The sequence below is a fragment of the Charadrius vociferus genome, unplaced genomic scaffold (genome assembly GCF_000708025.1).
Source record: "Charadrius vociferus isolate BGI_N301 unplaced genomic scaffold, ASM70802v2 scaffold26, whole genome shotgun sequence".
NCBI classification, from domain to species: Eukaryota; Metazoa; Chordata; class Aves; order Charadriiformes; family Charadriidae; genus Charadrius; species Charadrius vociferus.
Window position 1 is genome coordinate 1,546,182 of NW_009649320.1, and position 19,827 is coordinate 1,566,008.

A 19,827-nucleotide genomic window follows, 5' to 3' on the forward strand; every position below is an offset into this window, starting at 1 on the left:
CTGCCTCCTCGCACCCCGGTGCGGGCCAAGGGTCTCCCGCCGCTTCCTTATCTACAAGAGCGTACTGTAATTAGCAGTCTCAGATTAGGATTTAAACCGTCTGGGCGGTGGGGTGAAAGAGCTAAACTCATTTATGCATTCTGCTAGCACGTACAGATCGTTGTGGCCTAGCCGGGCCTCTGCGCTCCCGTGGTGGGTGACGGGCTGGGGGGCTCCCTCAGCCCGAGGCAGATTCGGAGAAACCCGAGAGAAACCTGTCTGGCGTCCCCTCTGAGCAAAGCAGTAGTCGTTTGTTCAAAGTTACCCGTAAAGCCATGAGGGACTGGTTTAGGACACACTGCACAGGCTGGCAGCAGGTGCTCTTTTCTTTCTTGAATGTGCTCTCGAAACTGAGGAGAAAAGTTGGGTGGCAGCCCCCCCCCCGCCCCCAAAGTTGGGTTTGTGGAGCCATTGGAAGGGTGTCACAGACATACCTTCCTCGGGTGTTCGGCCTGCTGGATCCTGAGTTTCAATTCATGTGTGTGGCACCTCACTGCTGCGGGAAGATGCAGAAAGGGAGTCTGCAGATTAGAAGATTAAAGGATCGTGGGGGCTTTTTTGTGTTTGTTGGTTTGGGTTTTTTTCCCTTTTCTTGGAAGGAGGGTGGAAGGACTGGAAACATTTCACAATGTATCAAGTCCTCTGTGATGTCTTTGGATTGCTTAAGCAACTATTACTCATGTTTTTCAAACCAGTATGTTAGTATTTTGGGACTAGCTTTGGGTGCTATGCATTATGTTTATTTGCATATTATAATATTGTTGCATTTGATTTTTCACGAAGTCATTCAACTGTCTGTTGAATAACAAAATTGTAGGGTTTTAAAGCAGAATGTAACTGTTCTTAACTGAAAGATATATAGTAAAAGCTACACAAAATGAGAAACAAGTCCTCTTTCTGTAGCCTCCAAGATAACAGTCATAGTCCTGTCTACTAAAATTCAGTATTGTTTTAATAAAGGGTTTTGGATCAGGCAGAACTTTGTTAGACCAAGAGAAATATTGCATGCCATCAGATGTCAATTTGTATTCTGTAATAAAAAGGCCTGTGTAAAGGTGTGCCATCCTCATGAATAATGTAAATGTTTCTGCTATTGGACCCAGACCAAAGCAGCATGGGAGTTAAAATCGCTAGCTGTCATTTGTTTACTAGGGCAAGAATAATAATTGCTGATGGTGGTCTGACATAGGTTATTATCTGACAATATTATTAATTTTATCTACTTACACCGAAATACTCCTTTACTGCTTTTAAGGTTGTGGGTGACAGCTGGAGCGGAGCTTTCTGTTCCAAGTGCTTCTGATACAGTTGTGCTAGGTCAGAGAAGTGAGAAGGCTGGTGTCTTTCTTTATCTTTGCAGTAGTCTAACACATCTTCACTGAGACGTGTTTCTGGGGGAGGATGCATGGAGACCTGCGTGTGGGAGGGCTTGCAACAAAACCTGTTAGAAAACGTGATGTGAGTTGGGGCTGTGTTATGTCATTGTCGCTCGGGATTTCAGAAAGGTGCTTTGGGCTCAGCGGGCACAAGTCCAGACTGCAGCCTGCTTGTCCTGCAGATTGTGTCTGAAGTAGAAGGGGGGAGGTGACAAAAGAGGGACAGATGGTACCAGGGAGGAATTTAAGAAAGCACTTGTAGAAGGTTGGTTATTATGAATGGCAGTATGTACTGGGGACCTAACCAGCCTGTTGAAGGCTTTTAGCTATTGATTTATCAACTCTTATTTTTATGCTTAAGATGTCAATGCGTTGTTTAGAACATGCTTGTAGGAAAGTTGTAGCTTGTGAGTTTCTGGTCTCCTACTGCCATTTGGGAGTGGACAACTTGGCAAATTTGATTTGTTACTCTAGGAGCCACAGGTAGAGCACATGTATCCTTTCTCTGTCTATCAGAAGAACGACTGAAATATGTTTATGAAAAGCAATGTCTAGTGGATCATGGAGGAAAAAGACCCTACTTAAACTTGTCATGAAGCTGGCAGGTACACATGGTTCTGATACAGTTGTGCTAGGTCAGAGAAGTGAGAAGGCTGGTGTCTTTCTTTGCAGTAGTCTAACAAGTAGTGCTTGTTATTACGAGTCACTCCTGATTCTCAGTGGGTACCTGGTGTTTTTTCATTCCCTCTCTCTTTTTTTCTTTGAACATCAAAGTGAGCACCACCCTGTCTGCTTGCTGGTGCAGATTCTAAGTAAGGCTTTTAGCTGCCCTAGAATTGTTTTTCAGGCCTGTTGAAGAATTCTGCCTCTGGCAGTGGCAGAGGTACTACTGCTATGAGTAAGCTGTGTAAGAAGTTGGTGATCTTGGCTAAAAAAAACCCTGTAACAAGTTTCACATAAAATCATGTGGACTGGGGTGATTCACATTACTTTTGCTGTCTTTTCTGTGTTGCTATCTGTAGATGCAGAGCGGGGTCTAAAATGACTTACCAAAGTTACTTGCTTGAAAATCCTTGGCTTGTCCTGAGAAACTATTGTTAGGTATTAAAACTGAGAAGCCACTGCTGATGATAATGATTTCTAAATTTGCATCTTCACCTGCTGTGTGGTAATCCAGACAAGACAAAAAAGTAGATTTATAAATTTATACAACATGGTTTTAATGTGATTCTTATCATACACTTTTCTCATAATTCACTGAGAGTCAATGGTATTAGCCATAGGGTTCCACAGTTTGAAAACAATTTGCTTGAAAACTTAATACTGTTCATTCTAGGTATTTTCCTATTGTCGTTCACCACAAAGAATTTGAAGTTCTGCATAATGATGCACTTGACACTTAAAATTCATTGCAACAGGATTTTATTTTTTTTTAAAAACATCTTTGGCTTTCAAATGTAAAAGATCAAATCTTTTGCAACTTAAAGTCGGTGAATGAAACTCTGTGTACGTTAGATTTAGTATAGCATTGTCCTTGATTTCATTTAAATGGGAATTCTCAGGTAAACAATTTGCTTTCACAAGTTTATATGAAAATCTGGTCCTCAGTTTTCAAAGAAAACCCCAACCATTTATTTATAAGGACATATTTATTTATAATAAACAAGGCAAGTCAAATAACACTTCATCCTTGAAAATGGGGATTAGATGAAAGAACAAGTAGTGGTAAAATCTTTGGATTTTAACTCCCCTATGGATCCTTAATGGATTAGTGATGCTCCATTAAAATAGCAAGGACATGCTTCTGGCTTTACACTGGAAATATTTTAATGTTGCATGGCTTCAGTCAATATTTGATTATCTATTTGGTTATCTCTGTAATGATTCACCCTATTATGAAGGTCATAATATGTATCCCACGTCTGATTCTCAACAGAGACTTATAGGTTTCTTTTCTTTGTGAGGTATTAGCAAGAGTTTCTTAGAAGCTATATTTGTTTGACAGTTTGCTTCCTTGTGGTTCTGACCACAACTTCAGCCCAAGAAGTACAGGGCATGAAAGCATATGTAGGATGTGGTAATTTGCTATAGCAACTTGCTTAACTATTTGATGAGTAGCTTCTGTATTTTTAGATGTATTACTTCTGTAGAGATTCAGCTTCTCTAGCTAAAAGAATTTGCAGAAGCAATAAGAAGATTATGTGTTCAGTTTTGTGGTTGTTATTTAAAACACTATTTTAAGACTTAAACTCCCACTCATTTCAGTTTGCTTTTTTTCATTAACCTACCTCCCACGTTCCTCTCAGTAGTTGTTTTATTACCTTTATTTGGCTAAAGATTCCTGTTGCCTAACACAAAAGTGCTTTTCTTTGCTGACTCTTCGTGTCTTTTGAGAATAATTTTATTGCTAAAGTAGCCCTCAGTGGTTTTTTGTGGTTTTTTTTTTTTGTGGGTGTTTGGGTTTTTTTTTATTTATGCTTATATTTATTAGTTTAACCTTTTTGAGAATTGCACTAGGAGCAGTTCACTTGCACAACTGTCCTTTTAAACTACTCGATGTAAGCAACTCCTTATTCATTGTGTTCTGGAACACCCATAACTTGAGCTGTAATAATAACAGGAGTTTCGAAAGCTCCTTTTTTCATTTGCTTCTTCTGGAAATCGGGATTAAAAATGTTATTGGAGTTTGCTTAGCTGAGGGATCTGCAAACTATTTTAAGTTTGGATGGATGATTCAGTTCTTTTGGCCAAACTTAACACTACTGGGTAACAGGATTCTCTTGAGGTGCAGGGATCTGTTGCAATGTCAACAAACGTAAGGGGGGTGTGTGATTGATTCGAGTTCAGTTCCATCTGGAGATGAGTGGGAGGTAGGGCAAAAAGGGGAGAAGAAGACAGCACACCAGTGGGTCTGTGCTTTGCTCTAGATTTGGAGGACACAAAAAATGAAAATACTTAGTACCTGAGAGCTTGTCAGTGGCACCAACCATACTTCATTGCATACCTTGGTGTTAGGTTAGAGGTTTGAAAACTTGTTCGTTTTGGCAGCCTCTGGCTGAGGCAGCCATGAGGTCATTTTTTGGGTTCTTGACAACTAGTTCTGTGAGATTCTTTCCTAGTGTCTCTCACAGAGCCTGGAAACTGTATGACAGGGTGTTTGTGTTGTAGCTATTTTTTAGTTGTTTTAATTTATTTAACATAATTGCTTGTCCCTTAAGATGATGGTGGTTTTAAACAAGTAGTTCAACACAAGTATTTATTGAAGTTCTGTAGAGCTCAGTGGAATTCCCCTCATCTGTGTGACCTGCTTATCTTGTTCTGGTTAATTTTGCAGCCTAGAAAGCTGAGGTCTTCCCTCTACTCTGAGGATGCTGTTCACCTTGCTGAATCGTAGGTTCTGACTCTCCACCCAATAATGGTGGTTCTGTCAGAGGGCAGAGCTGAAGAAGCAGCCCCTGGTGATACTGCCACAGGCCTGGTATCTCTACAAAATACACTATGTCTGCTACTGTGCAGGAGTGTAGCTTGCTTTCTTTTTTATATTTTTTTTTTTCCACCGTGTGTTTCTCGACAATGAGGAACACTCCTAATTTTCTTGGAGTTATTTGAGGTACGGTTCCTTAGCTTCTGGGAGGGGTACCAATCTCAGTAGCAATTTCTCTGCATTTGTTTGGCCAGCACCAGTTACTCCCGTACAAAGAGGACAGAGCAAAGAATATTGCCTGTTGGGTTGATTCAGTGAGGTTATTGAAAGAAGGATATTTCTGGCTAGTACTTAAACTTCCTGTTTTTTCCCTTAGGTTTTGGCCCTGTATAAACAGGAACATATTGCTTATGGCTCATATTATACTGTGTTAGTTAAATGTAACATCTAAGTGTTTACAGATTATTTTTTTTATTATGTTTTGGCAATAAAATTGGGGAATTACTTGTTTAAGGCTAGTTGGAAAACTTCGTGCCTGTTATTATGTAAATCAGGCAGACAAAAAACAACAAAGCTCAGAAACATACATTCTGCAGTCTCGTTCACTGGATTTTCCATTCAGTTTTGTCTTGTGGGGGAGTTTGGGAAAGAAATGAGCTTATCACAGGAACTGCAGGTTGTTATAAGCCGCAGCCTGCTGGTTTGCTGGAGGAGGGAGATTGTAGGAACCTGCCAAAAGAGCTTATGTTAAAGCTGTAAAGTGACTCTTCTGAATATTTGCTCACAGTAACGGATCAAGCCTTTGTGACCCTTGCTACCGATGATGTGTACTGTCAAGGCGCTTTGGTTCTCGGACAGTCGTTGAGGAACCATACGACATCTAGAAAATTGGCAGTACTAATTACACCAGAGGTTTCCAGTGGGATGAGGTAAGGATTCATGTATTTTTGGAGGTTGATAATGTGGAAGAATAAACAACAGCATGAAAGATTTTAATAGGCTTCCTGTGGATTTCACAGCATTATGTCGAGCAGTTCCCCCTTGGCCAGTGATTTCTGAGAGGAGTCCCAAATATCATCCTTGATAAGATCGTAAGCCTAATAAGAATTCACTTGCAGAAATAGATCTTGTGGCTGGAAGTTGTCTTAAGCTCATAATTGGGAAGATAAGCTGAAAGTTTGGGGACCAAGGGCTTAGTGTCTTGCTGTTGAGCTGAAATAAAGGCATTACTGTTTTTTTCCCCCAAGTGTTTCTCTTTTAGAAAGAGCAAAATCCATAACCACCTGTGACATGTAGAACTCTCCAAAAACCTTAGGGGCTCAGTTTCAGATGTCTAATCTTCTTAAAAATATTGGATTTCTGTATGCCATGTGAAAGTATTTGCAATGCGTCTGGCTCAAAAAACGTATTTGCCCATTTTTGCTCTGATGAGATGTACAAAAATCTGTTTTTACAGGTTTTTTGAAGTATGGATTTTGTCAGAACACTATAACCTTCTTGAGGGAATACTGTATACATTTGACATGTGGGTGGATAATAAGTCCATCAGTTTTTTCATGCCCACTTCAGTGGAGGGAAAAACCTTTGGTGTATTTTTTTTAATCAAGCATAGCATTTAAAAAAAGTACATCACTGAACTATGCTTCTAAAAATCTGTACCTGCTCTTAATTCTTTCCCAGTTAACTCCTGTCCCTTGAAGATCAGTCAAGCAAAAGCTAATGACTCTGAAATCTAGATAATCAGCCCAGGATTTTCTTTTTCTGTGTTTGTATGACATCCAGGACTTCGTAGTTAATAGTGTAATGTAAATAAAGGAGCTGTGTTTAAAAGACTTTTTTCTTGTGTCTTGAAGGAAAATTACCTGCTTTGGTATCACCTATGAAATTTCCATGAAAGATAGGCATAGAGAAAAGATGTCTTCCCAAAAGTCTCATTTGAGATGATTTGTAGTAGTGAGCAAGTATATATTGCCTGTTTTAAAAGGTGGACTTCTGAAGCTGCGTTCACTTGGGCGTAATAGATGCAAATGACTGTACTTACAGTACATGCCACATCCTGTGCACTGCACAGGGAACACAGTACGGTGCTGTTCTTTAGAGTCAACTGTGCAGGATGAAAGCTGCTTTAATTTCTGTTGGTGTTTCTGTAAGACATTAAGCAACTAAAATAAGGGTTGGTTTCTCCTCCATACAGCACCTGTCGCTTTTGAGATGTGCTGGCCCTGTCGTGGAAGAGATGGTGGTTTATGGCCTGAGAGCTACTACTTCAGCAGACTGTTTACAAGGACTTTTCACTTTTGACGTCTCATTCTAACCGATCAATCTAGCCTTTGTTATTGTCATAAAAAATGTTGTGTGGTGTGTCACTGTTTTCATGCCAGAAATGAACTCTGATGAACCTCTCTAAATTCCCTTCTTTCTCGCCACTGCTTGCTCTGGTAGGTCCGTTCTCCGTAGTGTGTTTGATGAAGTGATTGAAGTGGATGCTCTTGACAGTGCTGACTCAGTCCGTTTGGCTCTGATGCAGAGGCCAGAACTGGGTGTAACCTTCACTAAGCTTCACTGTTGGACTCTTACTCATTATAGCAAATGTGTCTTCATGGATGCAGACACTTTGGTGAGTAGACTGGGAGCCGTGGAAACATTTGTCTGTCTTAAAGAGCTACTCTGAGTGTGGGATACTTGCTCATCAGGCACCCTGCTGGCCTATGAAGTGACCAGATTTGCTGATGGTTACAAGGTCGCAGGAGCTCCAGCTGGCATGTTTTGGCAATGCTCACAGTTTTGTTGGCTGCCTAGAAATAATTGCTGTTTTGAGTAGCCTCAGGTCTGTCCTCAAAAGATATCACAAACACACTCTATGCAAATGGGATTCTGACAGATTTTTAAAATACATCTCTGTCATATACTTTCGTTTAGACTTATTCTGGTCAGAAGGCAGGCCAGTTTTAAAACGCAGGTATGGTATGTTACATTATTTAAAAGGACCTTCTAGAGGGTCTCAGAAGCTCATGAAATAATTTGACAAGGTTTGTGCTTTTATCAGAGAAAACATGGAGAACCACAATTAATGGACCTGTTGGAGCGAGTCCAGAGGAGGGCCATTAAGATGATCAGGGGGCTGGAGCACCTCTCCTGTGAAGACAGGCTGAGAGTTCGGGTTGTTCAGCCTAGAGAAGAGAAGGCTCTGGGGAGACCTTGTTGAGGCCTTCCAGTACCTAAAGGGGCCTGCAGGAAAGATGAGGAGGGACTCCTTATCAGGGAGTGAAGTCACAGGATGAGGGATAATGGTTTCAAATTGAAAGAGGGTAGATTTAGATTAGATATTAGGAAGAAATTAATTACTGTGAGAGTGGTGAGATATTGGAACTGGTTGCCCAGAGAAGCTGTGGATGCCCCATCCCTGGAGGTGTTCAAGGCCAGGTTGGATGGGGCTTTGAGCAACCTGGTCTAGTGGAAAGTGCCCCAACCCATGGGGGTTGGAACTGGATGATCTTTAAGGTCCCTTCCAACTGAAACCATTCTGTGATTCTATGTTACTTTATTGTATTAAAAATAGAGGTTCTGACCTCTAGCATAATTTGCATTGCCACAGTTTTTGTGATCTGCAAGCTATATCCTTGGCAAACTAGCAATTTAGTGCCTTCATACTGATTTAGCTACTCATGTTCTAGAAAAACATTTGCTCTAACAATTTTTCTTTTTTCCTACTGTCTGTAAGGTGCTTTGCAATGTTGATGAATTGTTTGATCGAGAAGAGTTTTCAGCAGCTCCTGATTCTGGCTGGCCTGACTGCTTTAACAGTGGTGTATTTGTGTTCCGACCTTCTTTGAAAACTTACAACCTGTTGCTCCGGTTTGCTGCTGAACATGGCAGCTTTGATGGTAAGGGGCAAGGCCTAAGGGATGAAGTGCAAGATAGCAGATTCCTTTTCAGTGAGCTGTTTTTCCATAGCTTCCATGCTATCTGGCAGAATGGAGGAATGCAGGAGTTCTCTGGGCTTTATGTAATTGCGCCCCCTGCAAAAATTTAAGGCACTGACCTTTGCCTCTCACACTGTACTGAAGGCCCATTGACTTATTGTGGACTGTCCAGAAAACTGTAGTGAAGGGACACTGTGTCTGAGTCTTGCTCAGCAAGTGTTAATTTTGCTGTCTGGTTTAGGAGAGAGGAATACAGCTGATCTTCAGTCTTCTACTCTGAGGGAGACCAAACCCCTTTCCTACTCCTTTCTTCATATATTACAGTAGGACTCCATTTACACTGAACTTGCCTCGGAGTGGATCAGGTATTACTCACTTCTACCTGTTCACGTGCTCATATTGTCAAGTCCAAGTTGCAGTTGCATGAACACATCAGTCTCACTTCCATCCTTGGATGTGAAATTCTGACGTAAATTTGAGCGTATGCATAATTATGGTAATGATGTTTTATATGTTCTTTAGGAGGTGATCAAGGCTTGCTGAATAGCTTCTTCAGCAACTGGGCAACAGCCGATATTGGCAAACACTTACCTTTCCTGTATAACTTAAGCAGCAGTGCTGTATACACCTACGTTCCTGCTTTCAATCAGTAAGTAGTAACGCTTCTGACTATAAATCTCCGTAGTTTGTTAACAAACATTCTATTATAGGAGAGAATAATAATGTTATATTCTGTTGATTATCAATTACAGTAGTCACAAATGATGTTTTGTAAAACTCGTGCAGTAGAAGCTTAAATGCAATATGAATGTTTTGCATCTGGACACAGAGAGAGTCCCAGAGTTGGCTACACTGTTTATTATGTTGTTTCTGAGAAGTGTGTCTTGTGTTTGAAAAGATGTAGATTACCTTAGCATTAGGTTGTGACAGCTTTACTTTGAAAGTTTTTCCCTTCTTTTCCAGTCAGTTCTATGGGAAACAGTCGGGGTACTTTTTTATTTTTTTTAAAACCATTTCTTAGGTTCTTCTGGGAAACAAAATTTGGGCTAGTAATTATAGGTCTCCAGACAATGCAGTTAGAGAAACTTTTCTGGCAGAAGCCAAGTCGGATTTAGGATGCTGTGAACTGCTGCTCCAGTTGCATAAACCACTCTTACTGGAAGGTGAACTTAGGACAGTGTATTTTTTAGTGATTTTTAATATGGGATCAGTAATAACCAACTTTCTTGATTCAATTTTTGAAGTGGTATTTATTTGTTTGTGAACAGAGTATGCAGGAGGACTGGAAATGGTACTGCATGAGCCTGTCATTTTCCTTCATGAGCTGTTCTACTAGAATCAGCAGCTGGAAGCAAATGGCAATGCAGCCTTTTGTTTTATGTATTCTGAATGGGATACATTAAACTAATAAGATGATAGAAAAAATATTAATATTTGCTGTTGCAAAATGTCAAAATTGCCACACCAGTGTGAGTAAGCCTGTTTCTTTAACAGTTTATTTAGGCTAAAAGATATATATTTAATGTACAGACCTATATGTTTAATCTCTACAGTTTTGGTAGAGATGCCAAAATTGTTCACTTCTTGGGAGCGACGAAGCCCTGGAACTACAAATATAACCTCCAAACAAAAAGAGTTATGCAGGATGGCACCACCACTGGATCTTTTCATCAACTGTCATTTCTTGCCCTCTGGTGGAATATATACAGTGCCAGTATATTGCCTTTGTTAGAGAAGCTTCAAAAGATGGAAGAATCAGAATCTGAGGAATGCAAGGTAACTAAAAAGGAGTTAGTGGGAATATGCTGAAAATTATGTGTTTGCTAGAGGAAGGAATTACATGGAAAAAACATAATATCTGTTGATTGGTAGTAGCAATGATTGCTTCTAGAAGCATCTAAACTAGCAGTTTAGGAAGGATTTTTAGTATTACTGGCTTTCCAAAGATTTTCCCCAGCCCCCTTCTTAATTGATGAAAGTTTGTATGGAAATGTACATGTATAGAGTCTGCAAATTAAACACAAAGTATGATACAAATTAGCCACAGAAGGTGATAAACTGGCTATGAAACAAACACTTTTGACTTTTTGAAGCTAAGTTGATGTAGACTGTCAAACTAGCCCTTGAACTATAGTAAAATTCACCTTTTCAGAACTGCATTATAACTTGTTTTATGAGGGTTACAACAAAAAAAAAAAATCAGATTTGCAAAGACAGTGTTAATTACATGCAGTATTTGTGTGTCAACAAGCACTTACTGAGCTCCTTACAGTGTTGGTTTTTTTTCTTCAAAGAAAGTACAGCAATGTATGGTTTCCATGAATAGAATAAAAAATCTGTGATAAATAGATGATTTCTCGGATAAAGTAATGAGTAGGAGAGGTATGATTTTTAATTTTATATCCAGACATGACAACTTAGATCACTTTTATAAATATGTAAATATTTTCTTAATGCTTTTCTAATATTAGACTATTACCATTATTGAAATAATTGCATAGTCCGATAAGATCAGTTGGACAATTACCATCAAAGCCCCAGACAGGAATTTGGTTTGTTAACCTCATAATAAATTGGGAAGCAGAGGAAGGAATGGGTAGTTTTTGATCTCGTAGTTTAACGTACTTTAATTTTTAAGAAATTGTGCAGTAAAAAATATTTCAGCCATGGTAAAATGAAAGTGGCAATACCTGTTAGGTTTACCTCCTGATGATGCTGGTATACTCATGAGTGCAAAAATCTTAATTGCAACATGCTCTGAATCTGGGATCACAAACTTCTTGAATTTATTAATTTATTCCTTTAATGCTGAGATCCTGTAAGGAAGTGAAGCTGTTGTAAATAAGATATTAATCTACCGCAAAATTGCATTTCAGTGGTGAGATGTTCTTGGGTTTTTCTAGCACACTTTCAATGGAGTTGAAATTACACTGAAAAAGGTCAGTCCTTCTGTGGCCAATTCGCTGCGAACGCCTGTGCTTCCAGAGCAGACATATGAAACATATCCCACAGCATGTCCACCTGAGGAACTCACTTTTGAAGTTGTAAGTATATTGTATATTACTACATGCAGTAACAAAGTAAAATGATATACTAAAATGAGATATATTTTTTTTAATTATGTTTCTGATCTGGGAGATTGTATCTTCTTCAATTTAGCTGTAGCTATCGAATTTTCTTGCTAGCATCAGAAATAGTCTAAAGAGTATTTATTTTCTTTAATCTTTTGTCACGCATGCATGATGTGTCTGGGGGTTGAAATATTTTGCACTGAATTTTACGAAGAAATTGCTTATTGAAACTTGTTAGGTACTTAACAGAATCTTTTTATATTTCAATTTATTACCAAGGTAATCTTTTGAATATTGATACTCTTGTGAATTGATATATTTAATATAACTAGAATCCTTTCTATCACTCCGATGTAGAAATTATTGGGTTTTTTCCCCAGAAGTGTTGACTCGGAAAACTGTTCCCCAAATTTCTGTGACTTGGGCAACAAGGAGTGTCTTAAAAGAATCCACTGATGATCACTGTAGGGCTTCTGGTTCTTTTGTTGCTCTTCTTGTATTTGGGTGTTTCTGTTTCACTGACTCCCCTTATTTTATGCAGAAATTAAATTGGACATAATAGCACAATGATTCTGCAGGTCTAAGTCATTATATCTTGTATGATAAACTATGCTACAGCAAGGTACAATGGAAGAAAATAAAATGAATGTTCTAATGTCATCTGCTATTGTAAGTTGTGGACTACTCTCTAGTAAGATGAAGACAGTTTTTATTATGTTCAGTGCGTCATCTGTTTAGACTATAGTTACACCATAAAGTAAAACTGTAGTCTTCCTTTGTTTCTTTTCCACCCTGAGTGTGGAGGGGCTGAAGGTAAATTGCAAACCTTCCAGCTCTATAATTTAAGAATAAATTATTTGCAAAGGATGTGTTATCTTGTGTGCTTCATGCATCTGACTCCATTGGAAATGCTCAAAGCAAATAGAGACGCACTTTCAAGATGTTTGTTTGGGGTAAAACAATCATAATGTTCACTTAAAGTAGTGTCATTAAAATTTAAATTTCTTTTATTTTTTAAATTACTAGGATTGGTTTATCAGAAGGCTATATTAATTAGAAATTAATAGCCTGATTCCCTTCTTAATTAGGACCACCGTCATTCCACTTTTTGTTGCTTAGCTTCAGTAGTCTTGTGGGATTGTTGTTTTTTGTGGAAGAGACTTGAGAATGGGGTCGGTCTACTCATTTATGTTTTGATATCAGGCAAAGGCAAATATTTGGGGCAGTATTTTCAGGGCAATCTATTTTACCTCTTATGGAATTCATTGTTCTGTTCTCATTCTATACATATAAAAAGGTCATGAGTTATAGTTATCCTAAAACAAGATTTTTCTCGTTGAAGTTTAGTCTTGTGAATGGTAGGCACCTACTGTAAGCTCGCTTTCCAGACTCTTTCTGTAGTCGCTGAAGAATGACAGCCACTCTTGAACCTATTTTAGGATGAGATGAGCTGCCCTCTGGAGGTACTTATCCTAGATTGATTATAGTAGGAGCTTAGATTCAATACCATTTTGATAGCTAAAGCTGGGTGAGATGAATTTTGCCCTCAGTGATAATGTGTTTTGTACCTTTTCCTCCCATTCCCTGCTTTCCCCTACCCCAAGACTGAAATTGATTTGTATTGTATGAATTCTCATGATAAGGAAACTATGAAAAAATATTCTGCTAATAAAACCTCAGTGGCTGTATTTTTAGCAACCTGTATGTGAAGTTGAACAAAGCGGTTCTAACGGCCATCTCTCTGAGCCTGACAGACCTTCAGAACAACTTGTATTTCATCCTGCGTTTCAGAAAACCTCAGAACTGGTACACGTAGCTTTCTGCATTGTACACCTGTTGATAATTGCATGCATGTCTTTGCTGCCAGCATAATTTTGGGAAATGTCAACTAATTATGATGTAATGTGCAAATAAACTCTTGACTCTTTTAACTATGTAATTCCTTAACTGCTTCCAATACTGGGGTATGATCCCTTTCTATCAGTTATATTTTTCGTTTTTAAATGTATATTTTCCTGTGCTAGCTCCCAAGTAATAAATGCATGGTATTAATTTTAGTTCTCCAACACTAACACAAGCAAAGCTGTCTGGGGTTTTTTTTGTTCTGGTTTTTGGTTTTTTTTTACCTGCTGAAGTTGTTTCCAAGCAAATAGAAAATGAATGTACCATGACTCAGGCATGAAGCCTAAACTACTGGGCTTTTCTTTGTGATCTTGCACTGCATTTATCTGTGGGCAGTGTGACAGCAGTGCCAGACTTGGCATTGATGGGCATGACAGGGTGTCAAGGACTTATCTTGTAAGGTACGTAACACAACCTTTTTCCTAATGAAGCCTTTGGTATGATTGTGAAGTGCTACAGTGAAATACTTTAAGACTGAGAAACAAAACTATAGGTGTAACTGTAGCTCCCCTGCTGCCAGAGGTGTTTGAGCCCTAGCTAAAATTCTTCATTTCTAAAAACATGATGATTCCCGTCTTGCTATTAATGGCATCTAAAGCTGTAGATAAGGCTTGTAAATGAAAGAAAAGAATCTTATGGATTACTGCAGTTACGTGTATAAAAAGCCTGAAAAATAAATACCAAGTATCATAGCATATTTGCATATACAGGGAGCAAGCATGCTCTTCAGAGTATTTATTTATGTTTAAAGTCATGTAGAGTGGGCCCCAGGTTGGGATACATATGGAAGGATGCAGTTGCCGAGGCATATAGTCTCATATTCGCTGTCTGAAATACCTTACCTTGCCAGCAGGTGCACGTCTTGTGCAAGTCCTGTGCCTTATCTGCTCCAAATCAGCAGATGTAATGGATATTTCAGGGCATTCAGCCAGTTTAAGCCACTGACTCCTGTCCATTAAGTTCTGTTCTGAAACATTTTTGTATTGAATTTGTGAGGGTTTCACTGGAAGGTCATTCTGGTTGATTTCAATTTTGTTTATACCATGAGATGAGTTACTTGCATGGGAGCCTCTTGGAGAAGTACTGAAAGCAGGTTTTCAGTAGCTGCCTTGATTAGTCCTTGTTATATTTCATCTTTATTATCAGTTATAATTGTTGGGATGTTCTGGTTTTACTGGCATTGGTCAATCACGGACACGGTTTTTCTTTCATGTGGTTGAAATTATCACTAGTAACGTGTCTTGCATTCCCGCACCTGTGATAACTTGATCTTGAACAAGGATTCACAATTTTGGACCATCATTCAAAATGATCTAGTTATTGGTATCATGAATAGTGTCAATCTTTTGAATTGATTTATATGGGTAATGTGTCTCTCATCTGCTAAATAATACTGATCTCGGTGGAGATAAGATAAAACAATTGACCAAAAATTCTAGGAATTTGTGTTCACGTGAAAGCCCGTTGAAGACAAAATTTGCCCGGATACACGGTTACACTTCATTGTAGGAGATATTCTACTCTAAGCAGGCCATAATTGTAATATTCTCATTGTGTTGTTGCTGAGAATGCCAAGGTCTGAGTTAAGACAAGTAAAATAAATGTTTGGTATGTTCAAAGATTCTATGGCAAATAATAAAAGCATGGGAAAATGAGATCATATTATCGAAACAAGAATGAATGTTTGAATACTGTTTGGTTTATTGTTTTAACTGGGACTGTGCAAAGCAGAAGTTTGACATTTAAGGTTTTAACTTCACAGCACTGAAATGACAACAACCAAATGACTGTTTTCCCACTGTTTTGCTTCTTCCCGCAGAACGAGGTCACCCATTCTGTTTCAGAGTTGTCTATTCACTTCAAACCAGAAGAACCAAGTCCAGAAGATGAACGGAGAAAATGGGAGGAAGGGCGTATGGACTATATGGGGAAAGATGCTTTTGAACATATCAAAAAGAAATTGGATGCATTTTTACATTAAGATGGAGTGTACTGTAATGCCCATGATGATTTCTTCTATAAATGCAGTCCTTGAACACTTGGCTATCTTCATAGTTATTTGACAACGAAGTTAGAGAAAGATATGGGTCCTCATACATTTTGGGGGAAGATTACCAGATACAGATTCTTGCTTTTTTTAACTGTGCCTCATCTTTATTATGTGTGTCTCATCTTCATTGTTCTCCCATAGTGCCTTCTGAAGTATAATGAATGGTACCCTCTGAGTCTGAACTCTCATATTTATCACTCTTCTCTGCTCCTTCCCATAAGCATTCTGCAGAAATAGTCATGAGTGGGAAACATGTTGGAAGTTGAGATTATTTCACAAATTGAGATTATTCCAAAAGTACTTAGAGAAGATGCTATAAAACTATTTCAGTGAAAACCTTGTTCTTGAGACCAAGTTAACACTTCCAAGGGCAATCATAGTGTAGATTTCAATATGAGAAAAAAGTGAGGAGAGGAAATCCCGGCCTCATAGGAGTCTGCAATGAAACTTTTTAATGAAAGTATACTGGGGATTAGGGGAAATTCAGACTTTATCTGAGATCACTAATGGATGTTCTCCCTATTTATAGGAAGCTGCTCAGCTTCACCGCCAGCATAATGAAGAGTGGTGTAAAACTCTTAAGATAGACTGATAATGACTGATAACATTAACTTTTTATATTGTTGCTATAAGATACTGTTGTTTTTTAAAATATTGTTAGCTTTACTTGCGTATTTAGAGTTGCATAGTCAGAGGAAGAAATCCTGACACTATGGTGTAAACCTTCTGGTGCTTTATATCAATTTGTTTACAGTACTTCAGACTGCAGTTGACAGAAGCATTCTTCTTGTGTTGCGTGGTTGCCCCATATTGCAGGCAGTTTGAGTGCAACTGAAAACACAATTGGCACTTGTTTTAGAAAACAGGCCCTTTGAAGATCTTTTAAACAATAGCTGTGTGTGGGAACTAACATAAATCTGTGAGTGTAGTTCCAGAAAAATCTACTGATGAGATTCCATTATATTAAGTATACTTACGGGGGATTGCTTTGTGAATTTGGGTATTTAAATTTTACTAGTCTCAGCAAGTTGGTCTTAACAAACAAGGAAAAAGAAAGAAGCTTGACAGGCATGCTAATATGGTAACAATTTTGACAGTTATTCATAACGCCGCTCGGTAGTAGAATAAGAATTCTGCAGGCCTGATGCAGGACTTGAAACATGTTTCAGTCTTAATATGTCACAAATTTTGGGACAGATACACCTAGTGAAATAACTTGGGAATTCTGTTTAAAAAGCAGTGGTGTAAAATTATGCATCAGAAGGATTGCCATAGCTGCTAGTGGAGAAAAAGGCAGGGTAGGAGGGAAGGAATTTTTGTTTCTTTTTCCTCCATCAGAAAGGATGGAGGGGGGCAGGGAATAACTTGCACAAATTACGAAAGGAACGAAAGAGTCAAAAGGTTCCCTTAAAGGAAGAAAAAATATCTTTGAGTATTTTAGAATTAACTTCTAATATTCACAATAGTGGATTTTCTTTTGTGGGGTATTTCTGATTTTATCTAGTTCTTTATTTCTCATTTATTCTAAGCGCTCTTAGGGAATCTCTTTGGTGAGTCTACTGAATTCAAGCTTCTAGTTCAAATTAGATGTTTAGGGTCTCTGAAGTTGAAGAGAGAGATGTCCAGAAGATGATTCTTCTCGATTTCTCCATTGATCACAAAGGGATCCTCAACAGCCTGCCTCTCCTGGCTAGGTAACCTTCGCATGTTAACACAGGTAGGTGCATTCTACTTCTTGTTGTGCGAGGCCCAGTGCAGCACTATGCAGAGATTACAGCAACTGCAGTGTACTCTTACTTGTGTGGCATTTGGTCTGCTTATTATCCCTGTTTCTTAGTGGACTTGTGCACTTCTGAGAAAGTTTTCTGTTTTATAAGCATTATTGCTAATGTAATTCAGTTTTTGAAGACTATATAAAATCGTAGTCGACAATGTGAACTTATGCTTCATGCAGCTGTACTTTTTACAGTAACTACTAGATCTTACTGGGCACATTAATTGGATTATGGGAGAAGAATTACTGGCATGGAATCAGTAACTGAAAGGTTTTTAAATAGGCATATGAATGTAGGAAAAGGAGCTGTCATGGAATACGTTTGAAAGTGCTAATATGTAAAATGGTACTGAGTGGGGATTCTACAATGTTTTGCAAAGAAATGTAGCACATTAATGTCATGGAAATAAATTAGAAATGTAAAGGATGTATGAAGTCATGTGCTTATCAGATGATGCAGAGTTACAGGTTGTTTATGGTGTGCCAGGGAGTATTATTTGTGACTGACTGGTAACTTTAATATGTTTTTTAATTGTATTAAATTGCTTTTGATACATTAGCACTACCTGCTGAGAAGAATTAAAAGGTGTGAGTTATTATTTCTACAAACATACATAATTATAAGCTTTAGGATCTCTTGAATTAGCACAACAATTTGTTGTATTCCATGGAAAAGCATAGCTGTGGTTAAAAACCCTGCCCAAGTTTTTTTGTACTGTCTTCACACAAGAAATGTTGAACTAGTTACAAGTAATGAGGTGTCGTACTGGATTGTAGCACAGTACTGTTGTCACCAGAGTGTGAGAAGGGAGAATCTTGTGAATGAATTCAGAATTCGCACATGCTGTGCTTTGGGCAGCATTCTTTGCTCTGAAGGACATTATTCTGAAATATTGGGGCTACAAGCAGGTCTGGGAGTGTTAGGGGCTGCATTTTGCCGTGAAACACAAGGTTGGGGTTTGCTAAGTTGGAACATGACTTGGAAATAAAACTTAGCAAGCTTCACCTAGAATTTCTTCCACATTAAAGTGTGGTATAGCCCCAGGTATTTTTAGAGTAAAGAAAGTTAAGAAATGTAGGCTTTTTGGTGGCATCATTCCTCCCTAAACAAGACATATTTTCACTTTAGCAATTTGGAAGGTGCTATAGAATAATAAACTCAATGAAATATAACGGGGAAAAAAATGGCATGGTAAAATGAGAACCACTGACGATTTTTTACCAGCTGGTCTGTGCGTGTGTGTGACAGAGTTTTGTCAGTAGTGACCTGAGAAGCAGCTGTAAGGATTTTGAAAGGTCGGAGTCTGACCTATTGCTGTGTGGCAGACTCTGTATCTAAAGAGGACAGCTTGTGTGTTTAAAACAAAATGTGCTGATTCGTCTTCTGTCATGTGCTTAGAGTTACTCACAGCTAGACTTAGAGGCTAATTTATTGGGTGCTCTTAATGTATAAACAGGAGATAGTGTGGGTGTGCCACAAGGAAAATTCTTGAAAATTTTAGACATGTGGGTTAATGCGCTTTCCTAGCCTAGAGGAAAAGGAGATTGTTGTTCTTGAAATATCACTTTACTTACTGTCTGGTCTCTTGTTGAGGACCTTTCCAACTGGGTTGCTCTTGGGAAAGAACTAGTTTCCTTTGTCTCTCTAATTCAGTCAGCTCACATCAGTTGTTTTGTAAGGCTGGTATTTGAAAAAAAAATAAAAAATAAAATGCTTAGTTACTTTTTTACCTTGATTTTTCTGGCCATGGATGGGAGGCTGGGTTAGTAGCAGGTGGCTTTATATGTTTGCATGCTGCTGAGAATGTCTACTTGTTCAACAGAAACAAGTCTGCAGTATGCCTATTTATTCCTTAATGGGTCTGATTCTGTTGTTTTGCTAATCTAAACTGTTCTGATTCCTGCAGTTTGAAAATAATTTGATTAGGTCATTCTATGGAAAAAAATTGTTTTATGTGATAGATTGCTTTTTCCGCCCTCAGTTTTCTCTTCATCATTTTGGGATTTTATTTCTGTGGTGTGTTTTTTTTTTTTTTAAATCAGCCCTATAAATAAGATTAAATGCATAGCAGTCAATTCTTAAATAGGCTGCAAAAATACATGTCAGTTACTACTAGTCGTTAAAGTAGTCTGCATTTTCAGCGTATTGGCTACAAAACGTTTCAGTTGAAGTTCTGTTCATCCTAAGTTGGCTGGCTCGTAAATAATAGTTTCTTTGGTCCTGACGGTTTAAAGAGGTGACACTTAAGCAATATGTTGCATTCTGGT

General features: G+C 38.5%; 1 protein-coding gene across 1 annotated transcript; it reads left to right on the forward strand.

The window, feature by feature from the left end:
* Positions 1-5,631: 5,631 nt before the first annotated feature.
* Positions 5,632-15,762, forward strand: GYG2 (glycogenin 2). Its single transcript, XM_009889444.1, has 7 exons — positions 5,632-5,768; positions 7,282-7,456; positions 8,561-8,723; positions 9,285-9,411; positions 10,316-10,538; positions 11,666-11,806; positions 15,555-15,762. Exons 1-7 carry the CDS (start codon positions 5,764-5,766, stop codon positions 15,714-15,716), a joined length of 996 nt encoding a protein of 331 aa, XP_009887746.1. The 5' UTR covers positions 5,632-5,763; the 3' UTR covers positions 15,717-15,762.
* Positions 15,763-19,827: the final 4,065 nt, after the last annotated feature.